Raw genomic sequence first — 26,658 nt, 5'->3', positions numbered from 1 at the left:
AAATCAGTTTTAACATGCTGAAATCAAACTTTGAGCATATACACCTACCTCCACATCAATGTGTATGTGATAGCAAAAAACACCCCAATAATCCCAATTCCATTCTTTGTAATCACTTCAGATTTATAGGAACAGATGGATAATGTATCCTCATTTATACATAGCATTATTCCTTTTACAGATTCTCATGAACACCTACTACTGACTGAGTATAGGCTCTCCATCCTTGAAAGTGCCATAAGCATATTTTGAATGATTACATATCAGTATTTGCTTGATGAAAGAATGTATTTATGATTTTTTTCTAAAATCTAGAGTTTCAGGATGGCTACACCACTTAAAACTGACAAATTCATGACTACCTTCACATCCAGCAGCTCATTCAACAGCATTTGAAGTCAACTGTATTTCGCATATGACATTTGAAAAATTAAGAATGTTTTAGAAAATGTAATATTCTATCAGACTTTACATTCTAGGAACCTATATTTTTTCTCCTGAATCTTGTACAGCTGTTTTAAATAGACAAAATGACCCCGAGCAGCTTTTCTGAAACAGAACATCTTAAAGCAGCCTCCTGATGAAGTTTCTTCATAAGAATTCCTCCCCACAAATAAAATAGAGTAACAAAGGAAAATGCGAGCATAGACAAAAAGACTAATGGGTAGAGCTGGCGAGACAGGTAACTCCATATTGTGGCATGAATATACCACTTGACATGCTACAATAGACACACACAGAAGTAAACATACACCCAAGATTCTTGGAGCAATTTTTATTATGAAGACAGCTGCAAACATGTAGCTGTTAGCGTTACTGATTGAGAAAAAGATTCATTTATTTCAAGCAGCAGCTAGGCAACCTTTGACCACTGTAAAGACCTGACAACTTTAATTAGTTTTAGCTTAAAATGGAACCAAACCTGGCTTTGGCATCTCTCCAAATAATTTTATCCCAGACTGCTCTCTGTTGCTAGTGGAGCATTGCAGTATAATTACTTTAATCTCTTCATAGGCATGTTCCATTTGCTAGCTTTCCAAGGAAATTTACAACTTTAACATATAGCTTAAAAATAACGAAAAAAACCTCTCACATTAGTGAAGCAAAAATTAACAGGAAGCATTCATCCCTCACCAGCCTGAAAAGAGAATTTTTACTTCTCATAAGTGTGGCAAACTAACTTTTGTTCATTACATTCAATTAAAGACACTGGACAAAACAGCTCCATACACTATATGAACAGTGAAGCTGCCAGACCTGTTTGTAGGGTTGGGGTGGTTTTGTCTTTTCAGGTTTAGCTTGTATCATTCTAGACAAGAAAATGATCATCTGGCACGAATTCCAGACATACTAGCAGCCGTAACTATTTCCAGATTAAATAATGTTATCACATTGCTATAAAACACTAACACCACTTAAAGATTCTGCCAGTCTGAATTGGCCACTTCACCCCCACACTCAAGGGAGGCAGAAAACAGCTAGACAGCCTACTTTTGCATAAAGTCAAAACTATCAGAGGGGGCAGGAAAGGGGACTCCTCAGAAGAGTATTTTTTTCCCTAGCTGTCCTAATCCACATGTTTCCCACAGTTTTCTGTTGAATTGCACGAGATGGCCTGCCCGTTTCGCAGAATGAGTTACAAGATTAATACTGGCACATGCAACAGCACACGCCGCTGAGAGAAAAATGAAAGAGGTTGCCCTGACAGTAGCCTGATGCTAGTAACTGCTGGTAATCCTGTTGTGTATACAGGGGTGCTCAAACAGACCTTGCCCTTACATTAGATTGCCTTCCAGCAGAGAATCAAGCAACGAGCAGAACTTTATCATTTGTTGCACTATTTGCAGAATGTATAGGTATGGAAATGTTTATGTAACCGTGGTTTTTCTTCACAGGCTTTTGGTTTTGGAAAGTTACGGCTTTGAAAATACATTTACTTACACAGAAGACAGGTTAGTCTCACACTTCAGGTAGGAGGCAATTGTCCTTCATTCCTATAGGAAGCCTCAAAACTTGAGCCCTGTCCCTATGAGAACTGCTCCCTGCACAGCTGAGTTTTTATTCTCACAACACAAATTCACAATATGCCCGCAGAGGAGAATCGTCAACCACGATCTTCATCCAAGAAGAAGAAAAGACATTATGGATTTCCCACTATATTTCAGAGTGCAATTTTCATCAGAGAATGAACTTAATTAAAATAAGACAGGACAGCAGAAGTAATAAAAAAATCTTTTAATTACATTTCTACAGCTTTGGATTTGTCCTCAAGCTAGACATCCAGACTGCCTCAGCCTTCACCAAAAATATGAAAAGAATTCAACTGTACAAAGTTTTCCTGACCAAGCAGAAAAGCACTGAATGTCAAAAAAAAAAAAAATTACTGTTTTCAATTTGTGCATCTCTATCACAGAATAACTTGCAGGAACGTGGAAAACAGACCATATTTATTCTAAAAAGGCAGTACTAAGGCTTTTTTGATAAAGAAATGAATAAATTTACAAGCACTGTATACACAGCATGCTTTCTTCCAAACACAGCCCTGTGCAGCAGGTCTGCATTTTCCTCCCCACATTCACCACCACAAAGCTCAAAAGCCCAACTCCATAAACGTTACTACACAGTGCCTGTAAAGGGTTTAATTAAATGCTGTTGATACTAAATCTTTATAAGCCACGAGCGTGGCAATCTCGTATGGGCTCCTTACTTGGCAAAATAAAGGCAGCCGTATGGACGTTATAATGCTATAATACTTCACAACACGATGCTCTCTCTCCTGGGGCACCCAGGTAGCAAGCTAACAAGCCACCAGGTCATTCAACTGGCAGGGAAAGAGGGTGTAACACAAAGAAAATAGCAGGGGAATTCGCTCAAGTTGCCCAGGAGACAGCAAAGCAACATGATGAAAAATTCACGGTCGCCCAGCAGCAGGGAAAGCACCCGGGCGAGCTCGCAGCCAGCCCAGGGCTGGGCTTGCAGCACACTCTAGCGACCCGAATCTCCACAGTAAAAACTAAATAAATCCAGTGCTGCACTCACCAAAAAAAAAAAAATCTGAAGAGCGGCGATTTGAACTCTGCCTCCATTTATAAAAAATTTGATGCTTATTAGGAGGCAAAGGATAGGCCAGCATTGGTCTGAAAAAGCCAACCTTTTGCTCTCAATATAATGTGAATGCAACTGTGGTTATTATACGGCTTGCCATTTCTTGAATCAGACTTAAACATTGATAGTTAATCATTCTCAAGCTATGGCTTTGCATTTTGTCTTACTGACTGAGAAGGAACGTACAGCAGACAACAGCGTTGTACCCGCATGCAGCAGGCAGAGCAGCATGTGCAGTGCAGGATTGCACCAGGACACCCGCCCACCCCAAAAACACCAGATCCAAGAGATCTGTGCACACCGTGGCATCTTATCGCCCAGTTTCTAGGTTACAAATACAGTCTGCACTGTAAAACCAACTGAAAATCAGCAGGTTTTTTTTACAGGTGTTTCGGTTTCATAGATGGAGAATACTGACTGCAACAAACAGTCCATTGGCAAACCGAAAGTAGCTGAAAAACACAAGCTACTTCTCTCCCTCACCCACAGTGTAAGCATTTCACAGTTACCTTGCACACGCTATCAACAAAAGCTATTTACCTACAGTCCTTCACTAAGGTTGGAAAGGTGAAAGGAATTTCACCCAGTGGCTGACTTCCACATTTTCATACACTTGCCCAGGACAGTCTTAGGTTGGCAGTTTCCAGAGGATGACTCCAAGCACACAGACAGACCCCTCTCATTCAGAGTAAAGTGTTAATGGTTTTCATTGCTGAGAAGCTTCCAAATTTCTGTACAACTACAGCCCCAACCCACAACACCCTGGTCAAATGACCCTCTCCCACTCCCATCTTTAGCACATCTAAACGTTCCCTTATCATCTCACAAATTAAACACATCCATTTCTTTACATCCCGGGGTCTTACTGATCAAACTTCACAATCTGTAGGCACTATATTAATCAGTAAGAGCCAAGTTCTTGAACCTGCGATACGAGCATCAATAATTCAAACCACCAAACCACTGTTTCTTCTGCGTGTGCCCTTCTGTATTTTAGTGCCAACCTCTTTCTCCCACTAGTTTGCAGCACCTTTGTTTTATTTTCTCCCCTTTCCCTATTTTCCTCAGTGTTCTCTGCACCTTCATTTCTCCTTCTCTTCCTCTACATTTTTTTCCATCCATGTTTTATTTAAAGAAGCTTTTCCAATCATTCTGCTCCATCTACAGTTATTGTTCTTGCTCTTAGCACAAGCATGAATTATTGGTAAATCCAAAGCCACGTATGCATGCATGCACACGTTACGCACACAATTTCCAATATTCTCCCCGTAATGACTGCAGAACAGCTCTTATTGCACTTGGCACACCTGGCAGTACTACTTCAGTCAGGAATATCTATTAAAAAAAAAATCATCATTCTGGAGAGTTTAAGTTTCAGACTGTTAAGATCATCATGACTACATCAAGTACTTACAATGGATCATTGTACTTACTAATGAACAAAGCCTGTTGAAACACCAAACTACATGACTATTGCTTAATTTCTAGATGTGGATACACCTCATTGCCTCTCTGTACAGACTAAACTTTGAAGCTGAAATAATGAACTACAGTGATTAGAGAGCAGCTTTTAAAGAGAACCAAAATTAGTACCTTTTTATTAAATACTGAAAAAAAAAAACTTCAATAAGAAATAGCCCTTTAACATAATTTTTCAAGACCTGTATATGTCCTTAAATTATGTGTGAACAATCCTTCCAATGTGAACGTGACTATGCCTATACTAGAATTAAAGAACTTGTGTCAAAGGATAGGTGTGAGTTTAAGCCTTGGACCTGGAAAAAGCTGCACAACTTCCTTATTTTAAATCAGCATTTTCATAAAACTTGCAAGCTATTATATATGATGCAGACGTTAAGCTTCAGAAAAATAACGTGCTAGTACTAGAAAGAGTCACCCATGCACTCTGAAAAGCAAACATTATGGACAAAGTAGAAGGAAGGTGCTTCTGAAGTACCAGATTCAGATTTCCCATTCTTAAGCTGAAATAGTTCCCATAACTTGAGAATGGAGATCCTACATCCATTAACACACCAGCTTCTCTCACCAAGGTTTTCAAAGGAAAAACTGAGCTACACTTTCATCAGTACGAAAAAAACCCAAGTAAACCCGTAAACAGTCTTTTCAAACATCTTTTTTCCCATTCCCTTCTCCCAGCAGCTATCTTCACACATGCATGCATGTTACATGGCTGGAAATTCAGTTAAGATACTATACAGGAAAAGAAAAGAGCATTTAAGAAGTGATTTAACTGAAATATTATACAAACTTCTGTAGTATAAAGCCAGTACTTTGATGTGTGCACCACTGGAGTTGTATTGATACATCTGCCTCAGTCCTGCTAAGAATTAGCCCACTGTGTGATATCTGGACCAGTTTGCACAAAAGTTGAATTAATAGCCTAGGGCTGTTCATACACACATTCTCTTTCTTAGCTAATTCATAGATTCATTATATGCACTCACAAGACATATATTAAAAGGGAAACAGAATTCAGGATCATAACACTCTTCAGTCTCACTAATTATCTAAGACATCTTCAGTATTTGTACAGTGCTGATGGTGCAGACTATTCACATAGCTAGTCTGAAAAACACACTTCAAACTGCTGCTAAATTTAAAAAATATGAGTATATATACACACATATTACATGTTGCAGCATAGGCATTGAGAATGAAATACTATGCTGAAAGTACATGAACATCAAGTAAAAAGATCCTGTGTCTAAAAAACAACCCCAATTGGAAAAAAAAAAAAAAAAAAAAAAAACGAACAGAAAGCACCCAAAATTCCACTTCCTAACATTAAATCATTCCCTGCTTCACCAGACTACCTCCAAATCTGCAACACTGTATTCATGCCAGGATTGAAGAAAAATTAGACCCAAGGCAGAACTAGAAAATATTAACCACGTTACATATTTAGCAAGAGTATGTAAGATAAGGTTGTTTAATAAAAGAAAAGCTAAAAAAAATATTTTAAGCAGAAGGAAAGTTGCATTTGGCCAAGGAATTTAAAAAATAATCCCTCGATCCAGTTATGGACCACACTGGGTGAGAAAGAGACTACTTAGTTTGTACAGATGCAAAGTGTCTGTCCCCTTTTCCTAAAACCCTGGATCTTAAGGCCGTGTCCTTCTGCCACTCCCACAAACAGGTCCTTAGCTAGAGGTCCAGGCTCCCCTTGCTTGCTGCTTTACCATCTCCTGCACCAAACACAATGTACACCTGCCTTGATTCCTCCTCCCCTTAAACAAACCAAAGGAAAATAAATTCTTGAGTAACAAATCCAGCAAGGGTGGCAATACCACTGACATATCTGATCCACCTTCCAAGCCAGAGACAGGTAACAATATGCTTCAGTTTTCAATTCGATCAAAGCAGAAGAGTAAGCTTTTTCACTCTATATCCTGGCTAAAAAAGGAACATGTCCCAGCTTAGCTCCATCATGCCTGCACCAGTAAATTGACTTAATTGTCAGCAGGGGATTATGAAATATGAAGTGACTCCAGTGGTGCTCAGGCAAGACTCCTTAGGCACAGTGTCTAGCAAAGATACCAAAGAGCCATCCATCTCACTCTCACCCCCAGGCAAAGCAGAACAGCCTTAGATCTCTGAAAGAGGCCAACAAGAATGAACAACAAAACTTGGCTTTCCTAGATGATTAGCACTGCCCCAAATAAGAAAAAGCAGGTCTAAATACATTAGCACAGCTTCTCTGACTGCTGGTGCCCACGGCTGCTGAAACCAAAAGGTTGAAGGTCATAATTTTAGACAACTATTTGCAGTTATGAGGCTACATCTGGTAACAGCTCACAGGAGCCTTCCTAAGGAGAAAAGGCAACATGGTCTATGCTGCTTCCCATCTCACATCCTCCTCCCTGGGAAGGATAAGGGTGGAAAGGGTAGAAAGTTAGGCTGCAGTCAACTACTCTGCTGGACGCTAATGCAAAAAGATGGGAGGGAAGGAGGAAGGCAGCAGTGATATTGCTAAATTGTACTCTCTGGCTCAAATCCTGGTTTGAGTCATGATGATGCCATGAAGAATGACAAGCTGCCAACTCAACCCCTGGGACACAGGCACTAAGAAAGAAGTTGGGAACCAAAACCTTATGCTGTATTGGTGGGAATATATCATAGAGATAAGTACTCCCATCTGAAAATACTCCTTGTGCTGTCTGTCAGGGGATTCACTTTGAATTTAAATAACAGTTTTTATTTTAATCTAACCTATTACTGGTATTGGGGTCTAGTCTGAAGCAGAATATCCGCCTCTGAAGCTCTAAACTCCTGACCTAAAGGGCCTTTGGGCTCTAAGCCCCACCAAAACACCAACTTTGTGCCTCTAACAGGTTCACTTTTGCCAGAAAGGAAGTGCAAGGTAGAGAAATCACTCTTTGTGGCGACACAGCCCTCATGCTGATCACTCAGCCCTCTGAAATGCTGAGGTTTGTCACCTAATGGGGGAAAGAAACTATAATTAGCTGGGTCACGGCCAAGGTTAGAAACTGCTGGTAGGCAAAGCTCTGCTGTTACACAAGGCAAAAAGTCATCTGGCCTCCAGCATATGGAGATGCCTTCATCCAAGGAATCAAAGGAAAATTAAGTAGTGCTGTATTTGTCATAGTCCACCCTTCCCCCAGGGTAGATTCAGTTGTTTTATTTAAGGTAATGCCCAACCTAAAATAAAAATTGTCACAGAACCTCAGAAATAACATGCCATGCATAAAATCTGGATTTCTGTTACTTTTCCCCAATATAGTTTAGTGAACTCTGCAAGTAAAATCCACCATTTTTCACTGACTGACTATTCTGGAAGTCATTACAAAATTCGATTTTAGTTTCAGAAAGAGTAATATCAGGACTCAGATTTGCAGAAATTCAGAACTAGGTCAAGTAGCGACCTGGACCACACTGCTCAGTGTAATCACTTCAAAGTGGACTGAAACCCACAGGATGAAAAAATTAGAGTTTCTCTGAAATAGGCCATACACCACAAATTCTTAGAAATTTAAAGGAAATGGGTTGCCAGTTAATATTATCTAGCTTATCAAGTCACTAGAAAGACTTACATTCCCCTATAACTTGTTTTGATGGAGTTGAAAGCAATACCATCTCTTTCTTAAATAAAAAGTTATTTCACATGACACAAGAGTGCAGTTCTCTTGAAAAAGCAATATGGTTCACACTTCAAATTTAAAAGCATTTTTAACATGGATTTGCAATGCAAAACATTACAAATACAAATCAAATATAGCTGACAGAACCATCTTTTTGAGACAGCCTACAACCAGGCATTCTAGATATTAACTATTTCTATTTATTACTCTAGAGGAACCAACTTTAAAGCATAAAACGACGGTGCTACAGAGACATACTTAAGTGATTCATGTTATACACCAGATTAAAGTTATTGCAGGTAGACATGCAAGTGACAGCAGCAATCCTTAGGAAGTTTTCCGAATCAGTGTTTTTCCACCAACTTCAATTTCTCCAAAACAATAGGCAATAAAAGCCCTAGGCTTCAAGGCATCGCTGCTGAAACCATCTGATAACAGGGGCCATTACAACACAGCTCCTCCAAGAGCCAAGTAATCTCCCCTTTATGAGGCTTCCTGCCCTCCAGCACAGCTTGGGAGAAGTTGCAAAGCTCCAAATACCTCCTCTGCAGCCCAGGGGCCAGTATTTGGGACAGGGTACCCCAAAGGAGCAACCAATGGTACCACCCATGTCCCCCCTTGGCCATTCGAGCACGTTGTGTAAGTGCCAATCCAGGCAGGTGGTATTAAAGTGAACCTGGAATGTTCCCATCAGCTCTGAGTGAATTAGAAACGTACGGGAGCAGCAATAGCTTGTCACCCCAACTGTTGTGAAAAAAGCAAAGGGCTTTGCAGCATCTTCAACGCTGTAATTAAAACAATTCCCACATCCATCCAAACAAAACAACATATTTCAGAACCAACTCCTAACAGCAGCATATAAACATACAAGTGTCTATTACTTGCACATGATGCAAACAACACTTGCCATTGTGCTTGGATTAACAAGCAAATACCTTTCACAAGCCTCCACTGTGCTTTGATGTATATTTAGCCGCCGTTACTAATTTTTATGGCTGAAACAGCAGGTCACACAAAGAGGTTTGGAGTCCAGATTTTTAAACCAAGTCATACCCTTCGAACTAATTTTTAAGTGAGAGACATTCTGAATTCGTAAAGAAAGCAACTTCTGGTTTTGCAACAGCAATGTTTTCCTTCTGTCAGAAAAGTCAGTTTCCAACAGCCACAGGTCAAAACAAAACCTAAACTGCATTTCACAGTCCATAATTATTTATGTAACAAGTAATTGAAACTGTATTTCAAGTGACTAACATTTCTGAAGAGCTTCCCCAAAATCTACAGCAAATGGGAAAACATTAGGCAACTGTAAAATTGTAACAAAGAGTGGAAGACACAGCATCAGTCTCTGACTGAGCAGCTAAGAGAATTAAACAAAAGCAATGCCTCCTGCCAAAGGAGAAGGAAGAGGAGACTTGACAGGGTTAGCCAGACTGCAATACAACACTATTTTTGAACTTCAAATCTCATTACTGTTTTGGTGAGTAGGTATCCCATTTTCTGCATCTAGAAGTCAGATGAGATAAACCTAAAGCTTACTCACTCCAGTCAAAGTAGACCTTAAGTATTCAACACTTATAACCACATATATTTTATGGGATTGTGTTACACACAGAAATACTAATTCCCATGCTAATCTTATTACCTGCACTGACTGAGATCATGTTGAGCTAATATCTGTACAAACCCAGAACAACCTAGTCTATCCCAGTGTGTTTATAGTTACAACATAAAGGTAGGAAAGAGCAAACACACATCCAGACAGCAAAGTATGAGAGGGCAATATTAACGCTACATGGGTAGTATCAGCCTAACAGCTGACCACCTGCTGCCAAGATTTTGTAGGTATTGCAAAGAAAGACTTCTTTGAAGTCTTCTCTTTTGTGTCCTAACACTCTGCAATTACAAGAAGCTTGACTGGTTTGGATTTTTTTTAGATTTAAAAGCTTGAAAAAAAAATACCATGTTTCAAGCATGTCCTCTTGACTGAGGACACTGTTGCAACTATTGGCTTAGAAAAAAACCGCAGTTCTTTGGATAATGCCCCACAAGTCCTGCTTAAAAGTGAATCTAGCATTATAAAACAAAGCGTAATTGTTCAAGACAACCTTGAATAGTTTCTTACAGCACATTGCTCCATCAGTGCACTCAAGATGACAGCTGCACTGTCAAACGTAGGACGAGACAGGCTGATAGCAAGGTCCTTCCTAAATATTTTCCTCTATGAAGCAAAACAGATGCTTACAGTTCTTCCAAACCACGTCCGTCTCCTGTTCTCTTTCAAACACACACTGAAGACACATAATGAAATGGAGCAGACATTTAATATGTACGGGCCATATCGACAGCCTATCCAACAAGCAGTCCTAGAAGACACGCATTTCGTTTCCTCTGCTTAAATCATCACTGATTTTTGTGTCCAGGAAAATTAAGGTATACAGGCAAAAAGTGGTTTCACAATAACAGTGATACTATTGCCACCTGCTGTCAGAAAACATTCATGGCATCCCACACCGCCTCACACTTCACAACTGCAGGAAGTTAAAGCCTTTTAGGAAATCCACCTTTCCGGGTGTTTTGCTTGTATGGTGCTAGTTTCCTCTAGAAAGAGCACACACAAAAAAAAAGTCCAGGGTAACCATGGCATGAAGGATCAATGATCACATTGAAAGTCCCCATTACAATTCTGGAATACAGGAAAGAAGTTCTACTAACAGGAAGAAGGATTTTAAGATACCACCCCCTCAAACCACGAAGGATAGAGTGGTGTCAGAGGACAGAAAAAGTAAAAGACAAGATGATACAGTGAAAGGCCTGACATTCCACAGCCTGTTACTATTCCCCTTAATTATCGAACACTGCTAGAAACCTGGATCTCCAGCAGAGCCCACACAGCTCTGCCCTGATTGCCACACATACGGTCCCCGGGTTTAGTGACATAAAATGTGCCAAGTGGCCAAGCACAAACCTGAGAAGCAAAGAGATGAAGTGAAAGCACAAACACTGCAATACAATGAGTTACTTCTAAACCTGACAAGTCACAAATGATGCAAGTAGCATCCTCTACCCCCACCCCCTCTTTCTCTACTTCAGGAAGTGTCACAGTTACTTGAAATGTTTTGTTTGTAGTCATAAAGCTCCCAAGCAGTTTGTGGTTTTTTTTAACTAAACACAAATATCAGCAACACATGATTTATATATAGATAAGTATTGCCTCAGGGAGTTTAGAAATAATAAATGGGTTCAACAATGGATGCACAAAGAAATAAGAACATAGTGACCTTAAAGCATCAACACTGATGAAGACCAGATTGTTAAATAAATCCATGTACCATAGACCATCAGGTTAGATGACACTACTGAAGTGTCTAACACCCATGTTATGTCAGATTCTCTGAAGCCTAACAGACTGCTGAATCCAGTCAAAGATAGCTGGCCATGTAACTTTGTGCCCCAGTATTTCATAGAATCACAAAATTGTTTGGGTTGGATAAAAAAATTTAAAAAAAAAAATCAAAAAAGTCTTAAAAGATCATCTAGTTCCAACCCCCCTGCCATGTGCAGGGACATCTTTCACTACCATCAGGTTGGCTCAACGGTCCATGCAACTTCGCCTTGAACACTTCCAGGGAGGGGGCAGCCACAACTTCTCTAGACAAACTCTTTTAGATATTCAGATATTAGATACTCAAGATATCCTACACCCTCATCTCATTCTACTCAGACTTCTTTGCTAGCATGCAGTAACATAGAAAGCCAAACAGCATTGGCCTGAATCTCACCTTCCTGTGCGTCTGGTACCTCAGACCACAGTCTGTTAGTTTAATGAGCCTTTTGATCAGAGCGTTCCAATGGAAAATGTGTTTCCTTCTCTACTGCTTTTTTATGGCTTCTCAGTAAGTCACTGAACACTCACATCCTGCTGCTTCTTAACACGCAGTGCCTCTCTGTTTGCAGTCTCTGGACATATGGCAGCAAAGCTCTCCGTGGAGGTGCATGAGGTTTAGGTCTTCATCCCATCCCCTGAGACTCTCCGCTCACAGGCACAACACAGTTCGGCAGAATAACGCCCAGGCCCATGTCTGAGGCACAGACCAACCCAGAGCCATCTCTGTTAGGTAAGCAACACAGCCATAAGCACACTGGTGGAATACACTGGCATACTGAAAACATTTCACCCTCCCAAAGCACCCTGGAACAAGGAAAAAAGTTTGTTCCTGCCATGTGTCTGCAGCACTGCCAATCCTTTTTTCATCCTGAAGTTTAAGTTATACTAATTATATATTAAGTATATTGTGAGCATCATTGCTGCAGTACAATTCTGAATTAGTCTCCTCAGTCTTAAACCTTTGCTACATCCTTAGGGCAAATGGTGTTTGACTGAGCAGCTAAAGTAATCCACCTAAATTAAACTGCACCTCCAGCTGTACTTCTCTTCCTTTTCATTCTCTTGATCACAGTCACTTTACACAGATTTTTAGTTTTCATCCAAATGAGTATTACACTAAAGGGAAGAACTACACTGAAATCAGATTAGACCAAAAGCAGAGGGCAAGTTTAACCATGTCTACTACCCACCAGCCACACAAAGTTTATTTTCCACAGAAAGCAGTAATAAACTCACTCACAGATGTCATGATTGAGAATGACCAATTCCCTCAGCTATTAACACTGACTTTTCTGATGAATAAGTGGGGACTATATATAAATTAGTCTGGGGCTTTGCACACAAGTATAATTGCACCAACTGTAAATTAACTTGAGAAACCTTTGATTAACACCACAGTCTGCTCACACTAAAGATGAAAACCAAATTAACAACATTTTGTTGGCATTATTGGTTCTATTCCTAGAGGAAATTATAAGTTACATAGGCAGATGCCAGATGACTCCATGCAAGAGATTTCAATACAAGTTTTTGGTTTCCCTATCTGTACACTGGAGATAAAACATGTAAAACGTGCTTACAAAACATGCTACCAGATGAACTCACTAAGAAGCTCTCCCAGCATAAGCAACCATTTGTTCAGCTCAGGACAAAAAAAAAAACCAAAACAAAACAAAACAAAAAAAACCACCCACAAAATCTATGTGAATAAATGCAAATATACCATGAAAAATTCCTATAACCAACTTAAGTGCAGATTCTATGTTTTGTTGATTCCACTTTCAATAGTAAGAACATTTGAGTTAAGAGACTTCTAGTGAGTGAAGAACTGAAGAGTCATTTCAAATAAGATCCAGAGTAAGAACTACTGGTCACTGTAAAATAAAAAGGGGTAGTGGCACTAGATACACAGTACTAGTTCAGACCCAGTGACTGACTCCAATACCTTCATGATATTCAGACAGGCCACTTCTGAAGTAATTTCTACTTCAGAATCTACAAGATGAAAATTCTGTGTGATAAATTAAGTTGCCAAATGAAATGGATTAGCAATCAGTGAAATTGCCTGATGTCAGATCTGTTCCAGATTAGAATCCATCCTTTCTCCCCACCTGTTCATTAAGCACCAAGTTCAAGGCAACTGCAGTGACTGATTGCACATTAACAAGCTGTTTATGTGGAAAGGCATAGTTCAGCCACTATCTATACTTCCACACTCGTTTAAGCATAATTCACTGATAATATATTCTGTTCCCAGTTTCAATACATAGTACTTTTCTACCTTGATGTGTAATTCTGGACTTGAGAAAAATGGGATGCCTCAAAATTAAGCAATCAGGTTCTACTTCTAGGTCAAGACCAGGAAGAGTCCAGGAGAAAATGTGTTGCTAACTCCAGTTAAGAAATCTGGAGAAAGATACTGCTGTTATCAGAAGTCTGAAGGAGGAAAGCCATATTTCATTAGGGAAAGTTGAGACTTAATATGAAAATGGCTATTTCATCCTCTATATTGACCCACGCAGAGGCTCCAGCTGAAACCAGTCCCACAACAAGCAAAGCAAACACAGCATACTCAAAACCAAACAACTCTAGTTCCACACGCTTCCAGTACTAGGACATGGAGGTACAGCAGGACAAGCATTCGGATTTACAGATTTGTTATAAAGACTCAGATGCAATTCACTCCCTGAAAACACCCTTGCTACTTAAGGCACCCAAGAGATCCTCCTCTCTGCACCTTCATTCAGCTGACCCTGCACAATGAGCCAAGAAAGCTAACGGGTCTGCCAGATGAAGTGCCTCACTGCAGATATGCAGATAATTTCCTGGAGAGGAAACCTCTTCTTGAACAGTATGAGGTTCAGTAACTAAATTCCAGCATCAGAGCTTAGTAAAAAGGGACATAAAAAGTTGTTTACCTCTTTTCTTCTCTAGCTCTTTTCACTGTTTATTGGAGTAAGATTTTACTTCCCATTTGTTTTCTCATATGGAAAAAATATTCTCTTCAAGAAGTGTTTGTCTCTCCCCAAATCTGGGAAGATTAGAGACGATTCCAGCAGTTGAGTACAGTTTAGTGAGAGCCATCTAGTTGCTCGAACAGCAGCAACCATCTAATCACTATTTTAGAAGTGACACTATAGACATTACCAGAAATACCTACTTCAGTAGAACTGATCACCTTCCTTTCTCCTGTAGATTAAAGGTTTCTGTTCTCAGTACCATACTTCTGTACAGACATCCAAAACTATTTTTCAAAGCTAAGAAGAAATAACATTTCTTCTAGTGTTCTGCAAGTCAGCCCCTTCCCCCAGTCAAATAGAAATAAGGATAATCCTTTTTTGCCCCCATAATCATTTCCCCTCCATCTTGCTCCTAGTAAAAACTCACAAGCACATTAGTATGTGCCTTCTTATCTTGGAGCTGGGCCAATAAGATTTTTTAACAGGTTAGAAGTGAATGTATTACCTGAAGTCAGTAGTGATTAACTGCTTCTTAGGGTATATAAGGTACCCAGACATACATACCAGACCCACTCTAAAAATACAGCTCTTAACTACTTCAGATTTCAAAGTTACTGCATACAATAAACAGCAATACGTTTTTCCCTATATTTATTAAAAATACAGAGGAAATGTAGTATTTACTGCTTCACTGATACTATAAATATCACACAATTTATTTTTCAAACCTTACTGAGGCTTTTACTCCTTATTTCTGTATTTGGGATCAGCTGCTCTATAAAAACAACATACTTAAAACCCAAAAATGAGCACACTGGTGGACTAATCCTTTTTGTTTTTTCAACAGTCCCTAAAGACTTTAGTCAGGACCAGTGTTACTACATCAGACCTACCTAAGCCATGAGACCATCATGTCATACTGTCCAGACTTTAAATAAGCAGAAGCAGCAGGCAAGCACACTCAGAGGGAGACAATTTTTTTAATTTTTTTTTTTTTTTTTTTTTTTTTTTTTTTAAACACTTCTTTCTGACTGCTGCTAAATTAACTGCCAGCAAAAAGACTTGCTCCCTAAAGCTGTATCATACCTTGGAGAAAGCAGCTGGAAAACATTAGAGGGAAGTAGAGGGAGCTAGTGAGTAGACATTTGGTGGCTTTAGTATTCCAGTAGTATCTGAAACTATTTTTCTCACATAGCCTATTTGGTCCACAGAAATGCTATCAGGAAATGCCTGCAGTATGAATAAACGTGTTAAAAGAGCTAAGAGGGAAGGGACAGAACGACTAAACAACCTCTTTCTGCCTCCCCTAAACACAGAGACAGACACACACCCTGCCTGAGCTCAGTTCCCACAGGTTATTTGGAAATCAGCTAACTGTAGTTATCTGGCTTCCAGGTGCTTGAAGCACTTTCGGCATCAGGATGAAGTGACATCCAGGAATATTTAATTTGTTAAAAAGGCCAGTTATCATGGATTTATGCAGTAAGTACATGCCTCAGGGAAGCCTGTTCACATTCTTAGAGCATAATACCAGAAGAGCAGAAAAGGATATAGGAGTAAAAATAAGGTTTTTATATAAATCTTTACCAAATCCTTAAAAAAAAAGGAAGGAAATTAACATAACAGGACACCTTAGGCAAAACATCAATTTAAATTAGAACCTGTCTGCAATGCGATCTGTAGCAAGGAAGTTTTAAGGAACCGTTCTGGAAGGATAACACATTTACAGGGGTAGATAATTGACACTGATTTTAGCAAAATGGCATATCAGCTCCCTTTTTCAGCTACCTTCTCCGTCACGCTGCATCTCAGGTTGACTCTCACTGTCTTCAAAAACCAGAAAAATAGATCCTCACTCTGATCACGAACTAGTTCAAAGTGGCTGTCTCAATATGGTTGTTTTGACAATGAGCAAAGACACAAACTTTTGCTTCCACTCTTTCCATAGTCGTCCTCTTTTAGCATGAAACATTTGCAACACATTTTTTACATAACATTCAGTTTGCCTGTTAAAGTCTAGGAGAAAGGGGCAGTGCTTACCAATGACATCCTGGTACTTAGCTACTTAAGATCAGGCTAACAAAGGTGTTAATGCTAACAAAGTTAAGTTGATAACTGAACTTCTTTTCTCATACATAAGTCAAAGAGGAAACGGAATTCACCACATAAAGCAAGCTACTACTAAGTTTAACAAAAGTGTTTGTAAAATATAGTTCTGAAATTAACATGGCCATACTCCAAAGAATCACGCTGTTATCTGGATACCCAAAGGAAGGCATCACAGTATAAAGTCAGCACTATAAGCAAATTACTGCATATTACTCACACCCCTGGTTTAATCAAGTAAATCCACTTGTGTCTCATTTACCCCTCACAGGCAGGTATTAGAAAATATAGCAGGTTTTGCTAATATGTTTGTATCAAAATCTGTAGACATTTTGAACCACCTGGCACTCGTCCACAGCCCCCAAATTTGCTATAGTATTCCCTTTACTGAAGGCATATTTTGTTGTTTGTGTAAGTCAACATAAATTAAAATTCAAATTTAAGTATCTCCCTGATGCTTTAATTTGTATATGACTTGTTGTACATTAAACTATTTATTACAGGAGGTAGTTAATGGAATTCCTAAATTCAGAGAGAAAATCCTTCCCCCTGCGAGCTATATGCCCTCAGTTAGGGAGGGTGTCAGTCATTTATGTTCAGGGTAGCCAAAAGGCTTCAAGTATGAAAAGCACTTGCACAGATTTACCTCTAAAATGTCTGTCTCCTGTTCCATGTTTGACAGGCTGCATTCTATTCAAACTTACAGACAGAAACTGAAACTGTGGGGCCAGCATTAGTTACACCATAAGAATGTCTGCAAGATGGAGCTTTCCAAAGGAGATACAAGACATGACTACTTTTTGCTTTATCTCTTTGAGGCCTAGATAATTTTAGAAAAAATCTCCGCAGCAACTGGATTTTTGCATAAATAATACAGATACTGAACCAAAACATCCTCCACATAAGTTTAAAAGGTTTAACTTCAAATGGAAAAAGTAACACTGAAACCAAGTGTAATCAAAGGCTTACACTTCAAATTTAATTACTGCACTGACATATAGAGAATATTGACTTTTCAGGGTAACCATAGGTTAGTGTTTTAATCTAAGCATATTAACAATTCATAATACTTACTCTTTTAATGCATTTTAGGAGCTATAAAAGATTACAGGAGGGCTACAGAAGAAACTCAAAATCTGTACCAACGTCCTGACCTCAGACTGCTGCTACATATCAGCCTGACACTGTGGAGCACTGCCACTCCTTCCAACATCTAATCTGAATCTCTCATTAAACCCAAATCCAACTCTTCTAACTTCCTTACAGAAGATATCAGTAGAAACAACTTCTTTTTGCCAATTGCCTTCTAGAAACTTGAAGAGTCTTATGTCCCTCTTTAGATCTTCCAACCTTAGTTTTACTGTAGAGTTTTGAGGTGTCTTTAATCCTTCCCTCAAAACTGCATGTTAATATCTGTTGATTTTAATTGGGTTCTGTTTTTCATTTCTACTCTGATAGATGCACTCCCTTCCAGGATGACAGGCAAGTTTACAGGCAGATGTCATCAGCAGACTGGAATACAGGTTTTTGCACATTTCAACAGAAAGGGAGAAAAACCTTTTAAATTGAGAAAAGCAAAGTATTCCCATTCTGAAGCTAATCTGCAACCAGTATCAGCCTGCAATTCAAGGGAGATCTATGAACAAAAATAACCTAAATATAAATTGAGAGAAGTATGCTAATATTGACTTACTGTAGAGTAATAAAGTAAGGAAGCTAACAAGAGCACTACTGGAAATGTCATCCTGAAATAATTGGGAGGGAAAAGTTAAAAGATTAAAGTTTCAGAGGCTTTGCCAACACAGTGAGGAGAGAATCATGTTACTACATGGATGCAACCACATTGTTTGTCTGTAATTTGGAATGGCTTTTGTATAGCAGTAAATTAGAGAATTAAAAACATTCGCATGGAAATGCCATCCTCATTACTTGGAGTGCAAAAATGCGTTTTGAGATAACTAAGGATTCTACCTGTACTACACAAAACCCAGTAGCATATCTCCACTGGAAAGTGGGGAGGTAAGCAGACAGAAACAACATCAAACAATCCAAGAGAATCTGTTTACTAATGTCTACACTGTATGAGCAAACATGTCTGTCCTCTTTACATTACACTCAAGCCAGTACCTCTGCACAGCTTTAGTATGGTAAACACATCAATTTTGGCCAATACCACCTTAGGAAGCTGGTTTTTATTCCATCATAGAGAAAATACTGCAGTATGTTTCCTTCCAATAAAGGATTAAGACCAAAATTAGCTCTTGAAAATTAATCAATACTCTTAACAAATAAGGACAATGCCAGTCAAGTACTGGGAAGGGGGAAAACCTTCCAGCCTCAAGACACACAAACGATATTCTTTACAGGGTGGGGAGTGGAAAGACTTGGCTAGAGCATGTGTGTAGGGAAAACCTGCTCATAGACTTTTCCAATCAGAGAAACTACCTCATCATAACCCAACACACAAAGTTAATTGTGTAGGCATTTCCTCCCTCCCCTTCGTCACAACATGATGCTACATGCAGTTCTTCACCTCAGTTGCATACATGGAGACATGTTCACCAAGCAAGAAAAGGTACTAAAACTAAACCTGAAAACATTCAAGGCCAGGTTGAATGGGGCTCTGAGTGACCTGATCTAATGAAAGGTGTCCCTGCTTGTTGCAGGGGGGTTGGACTAGATGACCTTGAATGGTCCCTTCTATCCCAACCTATTCTATGATTCTATTGCAAACTCTCTAGGTCACTATCTAACACTTGGAGGATACAATCTCCCTACAAGAAAGCAAATATTCCATCCACATTCTTCTTATCACCTAACTGTTAAGGTTTTCATATTACAAATCAAGCTATTTGTGCACTAGGTAAAAACAGACTGGAATGCATTGCAATAGCTTAATATCAAAATTCAGCCTTCTACAACATCAGATATGAAGTCTCAACTACACAAGTTAAGAGATGGATACAAGATCATTATTTTTCTCTCGGTGACCATGCTACTGAAGTTTCACAATAATCCTTATCACAGTAAAGGGATGCAGGATGAACAGATGCAATATAGAGAAATTTGGGGGGAAAAGAAAAAAGGTGGTTTCCAACAGATTTCCACAGGATGTACCAATTTTATACAACTAAGTTCAAACTTGTCACATGGTGCTATAAAGGCTTTTCAAGACAACAATATAAAACATTGAACCACCTACCAGCATTAACGATGGCATCAACCTCTAGCAGTGTAATGTCACCTCTATAGAGAGAAACTTTCTCGCTCAGACTTTTCTTCCCTTGCAGATCTTCTTTAGTGTTTTCACCTACAAATCAAGAAAGTAGTAAAACCAGATTACAAACGTGGGTCTGAGACCACTATTTACATGTCCAGAGCAGATATCAGCAGTTCCAGTCACACTGCTGCTGTTAGAATGCAACATCCTTCGATTTTGCCTCGAGGGGGCACCAGTAACCCACAAAGATACCTGTGTTTCCCTAAAATCATACTACTTGCTTTTAATTGTTTTCAAATGCAAGCTACTATGAAGCACAGATTCCTTGCCCACATATCATTTGACAGAAAACCTGTATGAACATACACATTTTTGGAGCTAGATCCATCAAACAATTTTCTTCAGTCACCACATGGGTGCAAGTTATCAAAAAATGAAGCGTTAGGATAATCCTCCTACTGAAGTGATAATTTATCCAACCCAGAATTACTCCAAATGCATACAACGACACACAAGCACACCGTTTGCCAACAGCCCCAAAATTCAGAACTAGGCCTGGCAGTAGGGAGAAGGAAAACATCAGCAAATTAAAAGCTTGGACCTTTGTCACCTTAAATTGCTCAACTAGGAGGAGAGATGAAGACACAACATACACTAGCTTTCAAAAGATTTGTTACTAGACAACGTTATAATAGATCCCTTACTCTGGTAAACTTAATTTTTGCATCACCAATTCACTTAATTTGCATCATAATCTATAGAAGAGTTCAGTTACCTCAAACTGTTCTACAAACACATATTGGCCAAAAGCTTACGGTAGCCTTACATTCTTAGACACCCACATCATTAGCAGAGAACTTAGAAGAGAAGGAAAGATTACTTAATTGATTTTTATTATTTTTTTAATTAATTCTTTCTGACACAAGCCAGGTGTCTCAAGAGGCCTGAGATCACATATTGGCCAGAAACAGAACTGCTAAAATGACAATTTCAACAGGAAACAGTTTCCCATCTTCAGAACAACAGAAATATATTTGTAAATAGAAGAACCTTGTAGGAAGGTTCAGTGAAAGTAGAAGCAATCCAAACAAATCTGGCCCTTAGGTTTTTATATCAACCTTTATTTTCATCAATTTTCACCAATTCGCACATACTTCCTCAAGTTTTTCAGCATTACAACAACCAGTAGAAATAAGAAAGTTGCATTTATTTTAGATTTTGCTTTTCTAAGCTTAGCACAAATGACTGGTATCAGAAATCGTTTATTTCAACCAGTCCAGAACACTGAGTCTCACTTAGTTTTACTTTAGATCAGCTATCACATGCCTCATGCAAAATCTGTGCCACCCCCAGCAAAAGATACATTGCTACTATGACACACATTATCGTAAAGATAGTCTTATATTCAAGTGTATTCAGGAGTTTAATTCCTGTATTTGTGTTTTCTATTTTCTGTGTAGTCCTAAAGCAACTATTCTATTGCCATCAGATCACCCTTCTCTGTGTCTTAACCAAAGCAAAGTCTGTTTCTGTAGAAAGGTATCACATTTTTAATATCATAAGATCCACCTTGTACCACTCTAGCCTAAAAGTTACACTATTCATCCATATTTCCACAGAAGATAATCACTGCAGTTAGCTGTTGCATTGTATTAAAATAAAAATCAGCCTCTGTGACCAATTTAGAGAGTCTGATTTATTACCTGCTTTCATGTTCACTGCATTCTGCCAGCAAGTAGGACAGTTGTTTTCTCCATCCCTCCCCAGTGAACATCCCACTGGAGCTCTAAAGTTTAAAACGCACACCGTCACCCTCCCCCTCCACCTTCTGCCCAAGTTACTGCAACACGAGTTAACATCAAAATCAAAACGCCTTGAATTCTCCAAACTAAAACCATTTAAATAGAAAATAGAGTTTGGATACTACAGTATGTGTGCCAATATGATAAAAAAAAAAAACACAACCAAAAAATCCACCAGGAGGAGCCAGGAAGACAACAGATACATACTATTATAAAATCTAATTCACATTATCACTAATTTCTGAGTCAGAAGAAAAGCAGAGATGTCCCTTAGTGAATTCACCAACAAGGTTATCTAACTCCTTCTGTAGGGTGCCACACTACACTATGTTGCACACACCAGCACTGCCTCCTGATTTTCCATCCTCCACAGCCTTCACAAGTTTGCCTCTAGTTCGCACTCTTTTACAAGTACTGAATATATTTGAGTGTGGTTCTCCTGAGACTCCTTCCCCACAGAAAAGTATTAATAAATTCACTGCCCTGTAAAAGTGGAAAAAAAAAAAAATAAAACAACCACACACAAACCCAAGTAACCACTCCTATAGGATCTACCACAATCCTCTTCAGCAAGGCCCTTACCTGCCCCTCAATTCTTGTAAGAGCCCTGATGACCACCATCTTTAATACGGTGCAGCAGTAAAAGTATACACTGCCTCGTACATCTTTGATAGATTACCCTCATTTCTTTAATAAAAGTCTGACTTAACAGAGGATTTGAACTTGTACTTACTTTATTTCATTCTGGTTGTTACAGAAGGATGCTCAACATTGATGGATATCATGGAGAGCCAAGGCTTGTTCACAAAGACACTCAACAAGTCTACTAATATGCTGCTGATTGCAAAAGTAATCCCAATATCATACAAATAGTTGTAGGAGAGACTTTTTCTTTTGCCATCTGTCAGATATCTGGGGCTGGCAGACAGCATTTTCTAACAAAGTCAAAACTGATACCTGATTTGGGATATTTTCTTCTGCTGTAATCAATTTAATCACCTTGGCAAGGGACAGTGAAGTCATTCCTGGATATTACAAATAACTCACTTCTGCCTTTGTCTCCCACCTCTTCCTTCACCACACACATTTTTCTCTGCTTCTCAAAAACCAACATGCAGTCCTTTACTTCAAAGCCTCTTCCTACAGTAATGATGAATCTCGTTTCTGTGAATAACTATGGTAGATCCTCAAATATGCCCAAACTCAAATACTCCAGGCATTACCCTTAATTTATGGTACCATAACTCAGCAAGGACAAACCAGCAATTCCAGGGCATTGCTTATTTTGCAAAGGATGCACACCATGAGTACATATTAGCACATTAATAAAAATCATAGCAGTGACAGATTTACCTTGTGCTTGTGGTGCAATGAGAATATTTCTTGCTCTCATTAATGAAACAGCTTTACATACATCCTCAAGAAATAAATTCTCTGAAGTGGCTGCTGTATAAGCTAGTCTTCAGTACAAGAAACAAAACAGGAGTTGAGTCCCTGGACTCAAAGATCTCAGTTTTTAGAGATAGGAAAGCCTGCTGGCCAAGCCTGTCTGTCTCCACATTGGTTGTTCAGAATGTACCTCAAAGGCAGAACAGTTGGAAAGCCATGAAAATTCAGATATATTCCAGTCCTAAAAAACACCCAAACAAAAAAATCCCACCAACTAAACCCACACTACATCAAACCTATGACAAAGTCCACCTCAGTTTTAGATGGAGGCATCACAAACTCCAAGAAAATAAAATATTTAGTTTGGCCTGTGGCCGTGAATATGATAAATATTGTTCTGCTTCTCCTTTGTCCTGAAGAGAGACTGAATTTTCTGAAGTACCTCCAACAAGAATCTCAGCATAGCTACAGTAAAATTTAAGAGGCACTAGGTTTTTTAAAATCATCCAGATGGGCAGTGAAGACAGCCTAGGAAGGAAGGCTCCCTCCCTGCTGGAAGAACTGCTTGCATCTCCTTCATCACCACAGCCCTCCTGGCTCACAAACACAACTGCTGTGTGAGCACCAGTGCCAGAAGCCTGGATGCCTTCAGATCACCGGTCTGAATCAGGCCATGGTTAGTAAAATGCTAAAACAGCTCTTGAAATAGGATTGTGGTAGTATGAAGTATGAGCAATAGATTCTGCTATTTGGAGTTTTCATCTCTGTGTGCCCTCTGGGGAGACTGTTTTTGAGGCTTCTTTCCCTGTGAAGTAAGACTCTTGCCTGCACATTCTACCCCATGTCCATCTCAGCTGAAAAAGTAAAAATAGAGGCTTTTACTGGGAAATGCTCCTAAGAAAAAAAAACAAGCCTAAACACACTCATAGTAAGCTCTGACAAAGTAGTGATAATCAGCATTAGTTTGGCCATCTTGATTCCCTCCTAACTCTCACACAGTGAATTTTGTTATTCATTATTCTTCCTTCATCTCAAGAATTCTGCAAACAGTTACATATATTTTGTCATGAGGATCATGGACTCAAACTGCAGTTTAAGCACGTTAACAATTCACATGCTTTTTTACAATTATGTGTGTGTGTGTCAAAACCAAACAAACCCTGGTTTTGCTTTGTTTAGTCTGATTTTTACAAGGTACATTCATATAAAGTCTGGCTGACTTCAGAAACAGTGCAATTCCAAAATCTTCATCCCTGATGATTTCCCAGGACCAGTTAAGTCAGCCCTGCCTGTGAAATGAAGGGCCCTAGTTAATTCAAGGCCTTGGGCTAAAAGCATCAGCAAAGCCATGATCTCCCATACAGGTAGATTTCAGAACCATTTACAGCTTTCCACTTCAGATGAATTCAAATAATTAATTAGCATACAAAGGAAACTATCAAGGAGGAGGGTAAATGTAACATTCAAACTTTTGAAATGCTTTTCTAAATTCCACTCACAGCACAACACAAACTATCATAAAATGACTGTAGGCATAACTACAGTCAATTCAAGTCTATTCATTCAAAAGAAATTAAATTAAAAGTTGTAAAGCAAGACACTGATGTGTAAAGCAACCCCCCACACACATCAAATCTGCATATTCACAAGCAGGTGAGGACCTAACAGAACCCTAAGAAAACACCCAACATGAAAGCAGTTAATAAGACTTAAGTTTTGAACTTTTTCCCAAATGCCTACTCAGCCCCTCTGCCACTTTTCCTCCTAAATAATACTCGAACTTTTCCCCTCTGCCTACCTAGCCCTAATTCACATCTTATGTGGGGCAGTTTTGACAGGGAAAATAAAAAAAAGCCACACAAAAGAATACACTAAAACCAAAACAAACATCTGATTAGAGAAATGTAGCAGTATACTGAAAGATATCTAAGACAAAGCAAAAAAAGACAGATTTTATTTATTTAAGAAATACATTAGAGTTGAAAATCTTCATCATAAACTGTTGTCTTTAGCTTTTCCTCCTAGGCCACAACCCTTTGGGCCTTTAATCATGTTCCTAACATCTCTGAGTCCACAAAGCCACATCTTAAAGTATGAGGTTGGTCAGTCTTAACATCAAATAGGCAGTCCTATCCCTCAGCTTTAATTAGAGCTCCTTCCATCTCGCACCAGAGGAAAAGGACCTTTATAGCTTACATGAGGAGAAATACATTAGATTTAGCGAACAAAAACTGCAATTGGAAAGAAAGCGCATGAAGTTATTCAGAACTAAAAGGTAAAAGGACTTTCGGAACAGCTCACTAGAGGGAGCCCCCATAAAGGGCATGAATATGCTCAGCTAGTGCGATGGAAAAAGATGGCACAAACCTAACATCACTGTAAAAATCAACTCAAACTTAGTCACTCCTAAAATATCCAGGATTTTCAAGTCTAGTACACTTTGAAGTATTGTAATTTTTGAAATAGGTCTCAGAATCCAATTACAGCAATCCCTACAGTAATACTAAAGTGCTTGCAACCAACAGGAGGAGAACAACCTACAGCTGGAAGAGCTTCTGTTAAAAAACACATCTTCATTTTAAAACTATTTGATAATGAAGTAGTAAAACCAGTTATTAAAGCCCCACAGTATAAAGCAATATCTACGGCAAAGAAAAAGGCTCTGGGCACTCCATAAGCAAAATCAGTTAATATAAGAAATCCAAAAAAGAACAAGTGAAAAGGATTTACAGCAGCTAAGCTCACAGGCTTGTACTATTAAAATGGAATTTTGTTTAACAAGTCAGACAACAATGTTTTTTCCCCTTCTAGTACATGAAAACAAGAGTAACAGACTGAACTGCAAGAAACAAAGCTGAAAATGGGACTCTTTCATCATTTATAGTCAGCTTTAGAATTCACAGCTGAAGGAAGTAAATTAATTCCAAGTTAAAAATAAATAATAAGTCTGCCTGTTATCTCATCCCTGCTACAACAGCAACGAGTAGAAATATCTATCCCCACAAGGAATGTTTCTCCAACAACAGTCAATAACATGATCTGGAAACAGCACTAGGAAAAGAACCTGAGCAAGGGAAAACATCCCCAACATCACCCCCTGACAGGCACCAGCTCATCCACTCCTAAGAGAATCCTCAGCAGAAGCTAGACTGGGACACAGCTCCACTTTTCTTGGGCTGCTGAAAAAACAAGAGTTGAGCAGGCTTTAAGAATCCATCTGACCAGAGGGAAACATGCAGCAACTACTCTGCTACATATGGTGAGCGTTCTTCTCTTCAGCGTTGGGGTTTTTTTTCCTTAATGCTTTGTTTTTACATGTGTCTTGTATGATTAAAAAAAAATGACAAACTATTGGCAATTACTAAGCTCACATATAACACAGCTTTCCATTCCATTTTTTTCTGCATAGGCTTACGGAGCATGTTAAAAAAGACAGATTGTAAGATCTGTTACATTACGTGCCTGATTCCACTCCTACTAACCGTGGATGATTGTACAGGAAAGGCAATTGCTTATCTAAATCAAGATAAGCATTATTTCCATATGTTTCATCACCAGGGGGAAAGCATTC

At 39.0% G+C, this 26,658-nt stretch overlaps 1 protein-coding gene across 5 annotated transcripts in view; it reads right to left on the bottom strand.

Annotated features, from left to right (window-relative positions):
- The window catches only part of MACROD2 (MACRO domain containing 2), an 887,639-nt gene that overhangs the window by 847,886 nt on the left and 13,095 nt on the right, over positions 1-26,658 (bottom strand). For all 5 annotated transcript variants that reach the window (XM_026844750.1, XM_026844753.1, XM_026844751.1 and 2 more), the window contains exon 2: positions 19,879-19,986. In XM_026844750.1, the coding sequence (XP_026700551.1) occupies positions 19,879-19,986 (108 nt within the window). The remainder of the gene's footprint in view (positions 1-19,878; positions 19,987-26,658) is intronic.

The sequence above is a fragment of the Athene cunicularia genome, assembly GCF_003259725.1.
Source record: "Athene cunicularia isolate RWA chromosome 3 unlocalized genomic scaffold, athCun1 chr3_part1, whole genome shotgun sequence".
Taxonomy (NCBI): domain Eukaryota; kingdom Metazoa; phylum Chordata; class Aves; order Strigiformes; family Strigidae; genus Athene; species Athene cunicularia.
Note: the sequence above shows the minus strand (reverse complement) of the source record. Positions and strands in the feature narration are given on the sequence as shown.